The sequence below is a fragment of the Lactuca virosa genome, chromosome 5 (genome assembly GCF_052849685.1).
Source record: "Lactuca virosa cultivar CGN04683 chromosome 5, Lactuca_virosa_CGN04683_v6, whole genome shotgun sequence".
Classification (NCBI taxonomy): domain Eukaryota; kingdom Viridiplantae; phylum Streptophyta; class Magnoliopsida; order Asterales; family Asteraceae; genus Lactuca; species Lactuca virosa.
Window position 1 is genome coordinate 222,951,299 of NC_136430.1, and position 7,697 is coordinate 222,958,995.

General features: G+C 33.3%; 1 protein-coding gene across 2 annotated transcripts; it reads left to right on the top strand.

Moving 5' to 3' along the window:
• Positions 1 to 760: 760 nt before the first annotated feature.
• Positions 761 to 6,669, top strand: LOC145114869 (laccase-17-like). Of its 2 annotated transcripts, none has more exons than XM_079050988.1 (6): positions 761 to 895; positions 4,430 to 4,581; positions 4,689 to 4,933; positions 5,056 to 5,184; positions 5,316 to 6,266; positions 6,365 to 6,669. In XM_079050988.1, the coding sequence occupies exons 1-6, from the start codon at positions 797 to 799 to the stop codon at positions 6,493 to 6,495; spliced, it is 1,707 nt and encodes a 568-aa protein (XP_078907114.1). In that variant the 5' UTR covers positions 761 to 796; the 3' UTR covers positions 6,496 to 6,669. The 2 variants fall into 2 exon arrangements, with proteins under 2 accessions (XP_078907114.1, XP_078907113.1); XM_079050987.1 differs by lacking the exon at positions 761 to 895 and adding an exon at positions 4,119 to 4,352.
• The last annotated feature ends 1,028 nt before the right edge of the window (positions 6,670 to 7,697 follow it).

The window sequence follows — 7,697 nt, forward strand, 5'->3', positions numbered from 1 at the left end:
CATTCTAATTTTATTAAATTAATAACACTAGATTAAAAAATAAAATAAAATTAATACAAAGTATAAGGTGATATAACTTCATGTACTTTTTTAAATCAACGATTAAATGTTTATATAACTAAAAATTATCTCTTACGTAATAATTTATTTAAAATAATTGATTAATAAATTTGATTTTTTAATATAAAAGTTTAATTAATTTTATAGCCGTGGTTCTCACGGGTTATAAACTAGTTTGTGTATATATAAATACTTTATTTTGTATATGTGTCGTTTCAATTGATTTATTTGAATGATTTATGTTATTGTTTGTTGTATTAATTTGTTAATTTTTCCTAAGGAACACATTCCAATATATATATATATATATATATATATATATATATATATATATATATATATATATATATATATATATATATATATATATATATATATATATATATAACAGGTATTGTTAATTAAGTATAGTCAACTTTTCAAGTTTTCTAGTAGATAGTTTTGAAACTATATGTTTTTTCTAACAATTTGATCAAATAAAGTAGTGTGTTATATTAAATATTGGGACCTAGTCCTTACGACAAAGGAAAGGTTTTGAAAGGACAGATGGATATGATCTCTTTGATAGCACTCTAAAGTTGCATTTTAACAACGGTTGGTAATGTAATCAGAAATAGTTCTTCAATCTGCCAAATCATCCTTAGACATCAACCTATATATATGTTCAACTTTCATAGCTTGGTTCATGCAGTAGCAAAAGCTTTCAGCTTCTTCAACGAAAGAGAGAGACAAAGATATGGGTGGTCTTCTGGGATTTTTCTTGTCGTTGGTAGCAATAACTTCAATGCTTCCAATGTATACAGTTGGTGGAACTACCAGGAGTTATGAGTTTAACGTATGTACATGTCTCATTACATAAGATATCCATGATGCTTATCATTTTTGTAGTCTAACAACTTGATCTTTTTTTCATGATGCTTATCTTTTTTTTGTAGTCTAACATCGTGTTTCCCCTATTCAGTTGTAGCATCCTACTATGAATGTGTCACATACTTTAATACTATGCGTCATTTAATAGTAAAGTAAAATTCCTTCATTAAAATAGCAATGTACAACAAAGTTTAAGTCAAATATCATCTACACATCGTATAACTCTAGGATTGCGAATCATGTGCTTACAACAATCCATCATTTAACAACTCTTTCCATTTTAACCCTCTTCAACCACCATCACCATATCTAACAATTAAACATGATTTTAATCACTTCTAAGATCACCAAAAAAAATATCAACAATATTCACAAGAAACAATGTTGATATCTTATAATATTTATGAAGTAACCAAAATGCCCATATGGTCAAAATACCCTTATAGCATAAATACTAGAGTTTACAAAACATGTATTATAATAACCATCTATAATCAATGATGAAATCCACCATGACCCTTCGTCTTCATCTTCCTCCCTATAACCTAACATTAGAGGACGATGTCACCGTGGGGGTTTCAATTTCCATCCACGCCTTCTATGGTGGTAGCTCAGATTCACAATGTTATTGGAACGACTTCCGAACATGGTCTAAAAAATCAAAGGAATGCACTGATAAAATGTTGTGGGCATGAAGTTGTGTTGATGTCCCGTCAATTTTAATGGTGTGTATCACAAGAAGGGGTCACTGGTAGTGATGAAATGATACAAATATGGGTAGGTTGTGGTGGTGGTGGGAAGTGAACGGGGAAGGAGTTAGTCGCCGAAAAAAGCCAAAGCAACGATAACGATTTCTATTGGAGTTAATGCTGGTCGGCAACCATTTGGTGATGGTGGGCGGTAGTTGTAGTTCCATGATTTAGAGTTCTTGTGATTTTTTAGAAAATAGAAGAAGTAGAGATGTAGATATATCTAACATAGGGTGGGGATGACAAAAGTAAAGATGTTAATATGATTTCTCATGTATGATTATTTTATCAAAGATGCTACCTGTTTTTGATTTTTTAATTTCAAAATTATTAAAAACTAAAAAAAAGAAATACATAAGGGCGTTGTTGTCATTTTATGTTTTGGACTAAAGACGAAACAAAATCAAACAATAAGGATGGTCCGAGCTAAAAAAAATACTAAGTACACAAACTACCACAAACCATACAGACCATTCGTGTAAGTAACTCTTATTTTAATTTGAGTTATTCAATATTTGGATAAATCGAAATTTCCAAAAGATCTATGGATGTAGTCTTCAAAAGAATTGAATTTATCATACAAAAAGGCTTAGCGGTGGAGCTTGTTCCTGTTTGTCTTCTCACTCGTTGTACGCTGATAACTAAGATTTATTGTTTGTTAAATAAAAGAAAAAAGATTACCAGATTAAAAAAATGTTCAATTAAACAATTTGGATTAGGCATTGATTTATATATTTAGATTTTTGGATTAGTTTTCAAAAAAACCAAATTGTTATTTTATATTTCAGATTAATTTTGGTCTATAAAACAAAACTCAATAGTCCAAAAAATTGAACAACTATTTATTATTTATTTACCTATTTTTTTTTAATTTTCTATGTATATCTTTAATCGATTATTAATTTACTAAACCCAATAAATTTCCTTGATGTTTATTTGTTTTTCAAAAGTTTTTTAACTATAAAATATTAAATTAAAATTATTTTTCTTTGTAAATTTTAATTTACAAATAAACAAATTTTTTTTTTAAATTGCATTGACTAATGTTAGAAAATCGGGATATAGATATACTTGGATCAGTGAGAGTTGTGAAACACTTTCAGATTAAAGCATTTCGAGGGTACACTCAAAATCTCTAATCGGATGAAACTCGCTGTTTTTCTAGAAGGGAGAATGAAGAATATGTTATGAAATCTGCACCCAAAATGAATCCGAAAATGATCATATAACAGAAACTAACTTCCTGTCTTAAAACTGTCATATGGTAGTTACAGGAAAACAATTTCCTATCCAAAAAATGGCCATATTACCTGTCATAAACCAACATAAAATTGGGTCTATAAATGGATCACAAAAGCGGGTGTTTTTACCAAAATTATGGATTTCTGAGACATTTTTTTATAGTAACATAGCTCCTATAAAAACATTTCGCGCTGACCTGTCGACCGGGTCTATAAATGGATCACAAAACTTGTCGACCCCAGCCAGGGGCTCTGCCCCTTGGACCCCGCCAGGGGCGCTGCCCTCGAACCCCCGTCAGTTCAGGGGTTTCACCCCTAAATAGCAGTATATTTTCAACAATGACAAAATCAAACAAATGTGCACTCCGCACCATACTAATTTGTTCGATAATTATCAAAGTGACATTGATCAACAAATTAATCCATTACACTTAAATAATATTAGTGATAGAAAATCACCAACAACTAATATTCAATTTATATATTTTAAAAAATGTTTCATCTCATAAAAACCGAATTGTAAAAAGGATATAGGCACAATGTAATTTAGTTAGTTTGGATAGGATTTGAATTTACTTTAAATTATTCTTAACCATATTAGAAAAACTAAAAGGAGTCAATTCATGGGATCAAATCGGACCCAAACCAACGCCCCTACACTTTTAACCCTACACTTTTAATATGTATCAGGTACAATGTAGGCAAACGCACGTCGAAGAAAAAATTGTTTGAAAGGAATATGAACTTTTTTACTAGTTGATAGATAATCAAATTCACCTGAATGTAATTTGTGTATACGTAAATACTTTATTCTGTATAGGTGTCATGTTAGTTGATTTATTTGAGTGATTTTTGTTGGTATTTGTTATATTAATTTGCTAATTTTTCCGGCGGTAAGGAACACATGAACAAATATGTGACTTACTCGCACCACACCCCCGCCCCCCCCCCCCCCCCCCCCTCATTTTTTTTTTTTTTTTTTTTTTTTTTGCCTATAACATGTATTGTTAATTATGTATTGTCAACTTTTCAAGTTTTCTAGTAGGTAGTTTTGAAACTATGTTTTTTCTAACAATTTGATCAAATAAAGTATTATATATGTTATATTAAAGATTGGGACCTAGTCCTTACGACAAAGGAAAGGTTTTGAAAGGACAGATGGATATGATCTCTTTGATAGCACTCTAAAGTTGCATTTTAACAACGGTTGGTAATGCAATCAGAAATAGTTCTTCAATCTGCCAAATCATCCTTAGACATCAACCTATATAATATGTTCAACTTTCATAGCTTGGTTCATGCAGTAGCAGAAGCTTTCAGCTTCTTCAAAGATATGGGTGGTCTTCTGGGAATTTTCTTGTCGTTGGTAGCAATAACTTCACTGCTTCCTATGTATACAGTTGGTGGAACTACCAGGAGCTATGAGTTTAACGTATGTCTCATTACATAAGATATCCATGATGCTTATCATTTTTGTAGTCCAACAACTTGATCTATTTTTTCATGCAGATCGAGCTGCAAAACGTGACACGACTGTGCCACACAAAGAGCATGGTTACGGTCAATGGAAAATTTCCAGGTCCACGTATTGTCGCTCGAGAGGGTGACCGGCTTCTTATAAAAGTTACCAACCATGTCTCCAGTAACATTACAATCCATTGGTATAAGAGTTGTATATTTTGTATTTTCTAACGCTCTATGACATACTATATATTACTTTAACTGCAATCACATCGTTTTATGTTTCTGATGCATGTTATATACACAGGCATGGTATTAGACAACTTCGGAGTGGATGGGCCGATGGGCCAGCTTACATAACTCAATGCCCCATACAAACTGGCCAGAGTTATGTCTACAACTACACTGTTATCGGACAAAGAGGAACATTGTTTTGGCATGCACATATATCATGGTTACGAGCAAGTGTTTATGGCCCTCTCATCATTCTTCCAAAGCTTAATGTCCCCTACCCTTTTACCAAGCCATATAAAGAAGTTCCCATCATCTTTGGTAAAACTAATCTTGTGTACATACTTTTTTGAATCTTTAAATCTTTAAGCTTGTAGTTATGTTGTACTTAATTACATCTGTTTTGCATGCATGAGAGAAATTACAATTTTGTATGTCTACAGGAGAGTGGTTCAATACTGATCCAGAGGCTATAATTTCGCAAGCAACACAAACCGGTGGGGGTCCAAATGTTTCTGATGCCTATACCTTCAATGGGCTTCCCGGACCTTTGTACAATTGCTCTGCTAAAGGTACCGTATTTCTAGCCTTTGTTACATACGTACATACACCTCGGAAATGAAAACCAGTGTACATATTAATTAATAGGATACATGTATACATAGAAACCATGACTGAATGAGAATGCTCATGAAATCTGCAGACACATTCAAGCTGAAGGTAAAGACCGGGAAGACATACCTCCTTCGACTGATCAATGCAGCACTCAATGATGAACTCTTTTTTCGCATAGCAAACCACACCCTCACCGTTGTCGAGGCTGATGCCATTTATGTAAAACCTTTCAACACTGAAACGCTTATACTAGCTCCTGGTCAAACCACCAACGTCCTCCTTAAAACCAAATCCAAATTTCCCGGTGCCAACTTTCTCATGTCTGCTAGGCCATATGTAACGGGTCAAGGAACCTTTGACAATTCCACAGTTGCTGGTATTCTCGAATATGAGTCGCCCGTTCCGATGAAAAATCTTCCACTCTTTACACCAACATTACCATCTTTAAATGACACTTCATTCGTGTCAAAGTTTTCAAATAGACTTCGAAGCTTGGCAAACTCTAAATTTCCTGCTAATGTCCCACAGAAGATCAACAAACATTTATTTTTCACAGTAGGACTTGGGACGGCTCCTTGTGCGCAAAATAGAACTTGCCAAGGACCGAATGGGACTAGATTCGCTGCATCCATAAATAATGTGTCGTTCGTACAACCAAGTGTTGCCCTTCTCCAGTCCCACTTCTTTAATAAATCGAAGGGTGTTTATAGTCCTTATTTCCCAATCAACCCATTGCATTGGTTTAATTATACCGGAACTCCTCCAAATAACACCTTTGTGAGCAATGGTACAAAACTCATGGTTCTTCCTTTTAATACTAGTGTGGAGTTGGTCATGCAAGATACCAGCATTCTTGGTGCTGAAAGCCACCCTCTTCATCTCCATGGCTTCAATTTCTTTGTTGTTGGTCAAGGGTTTGGAAACTACGATCCTAAGAAGGACCCTAAGTACTTCAATCTTGTGGACCCTATCGAAAGAAACACGGTTGGTGTGCCTTCTGGTGGATGGGTTGCTATACGATTTCTAGCGGACAACCCAGGTTTGTTACTCATGTAATTTCAGTTTGGTTTCTTGTGGTGCATATATGATGTGTTTTAGTTTGTCATTGATATATTATTCTTCTTATATATTGTCCAGGGGTATGGTTCATGCATTGTCATTTGGAAGTTCATACGGGTTGGGGTTTGAAGATGGCATGGCTCGTCTTGGATGGAGAACTACCTAACCAAAAGCTCTTACCTCCACCGGCTGATCTTCCAAAATGTTAAAATTCACTTCCTTTTCTTGACACGTTTCAATCAATTTTTCTCAACAATTCTAGTTTTACGGATCTGAATTGTTTTTCTACAACTTAACATTGGATTTGTTATAGTGAGTAATTGATTAAATTCATGTGAGGAGGTACACCATTGAATAAAATCTAACAATTTCTTTCCTATGAATTGATTGTTTCATCTTGGATCGATAAGAAAATAAGAGTAGAATTAGAAATGTTATTCTAAGCATTTTGGAGGCTAAAAAATTTGTGCAAAACATTTCGTTCACTAGTACATCGATAATGATCATATGACTTGGCTAGAATGAAATATATTAACCAACATCACAATCGTGCCAAATTTAAAGTCAACGAATGTGAGCCCATTATGAATGTCGGTTTACCACCGCATTTGATAAAATCTATATGACACGATGCTTCTAGTACAACCGGTTCCGATAAGGTGTATTTAAGTGACAACAACACTACCAACGTCTAGTTAGAAGTAAGTTCCACCTAAAAAACGTAAACAATACTAAGTTATATAATCCGTTTGTATTTTCAAAGGTTCTGATAACTAATTAAATAAAGCTACGCTAAGTTAGCAACATACAACCAGTCGTATATGTAAAACAAACACATACGAAACAAATACCATAGTTTCTTAACGGCGCAGTCGTATATGTAAAACAAACACATGCGAAACAAATACCATAATTTGTTAACGGCGCACAAAAACAAATAATATAGTTAACTACTATTACAAAATACATATCATCCATCATTGATATGCATTATCAACAATTCTTTTGTTTCTAATTGTTGCCCCTATTATAATTAGTGTATTATAATTAGCGACAGTTAATGACATTATATTCAGCGTCGAATTTTTCATTAATCTATAACAGAAATTCACAAATGAAATTCACTTTTTATATTCTAAAACCAAATCATTATAATTACCCTCAATTTATTCACGTTTAGCCTTAAGTTCATCCTTTATTTCTTCACGTTTTACCTTAAGTACTTTGTTCATCTCTTCACGAATACGATCAACGATAACCTACAATTATGAAAAAAGAAGCTAAAAAACAATTACTATAGGTAATTTCTACTAGACAAAACTAACAACATGCTTCAACTTGACATAAAAAATGGTTCGGACCAATTCAGAAGAAGCGTTAAACTTGCAGTAACAATCTTTTAGTTCAGACA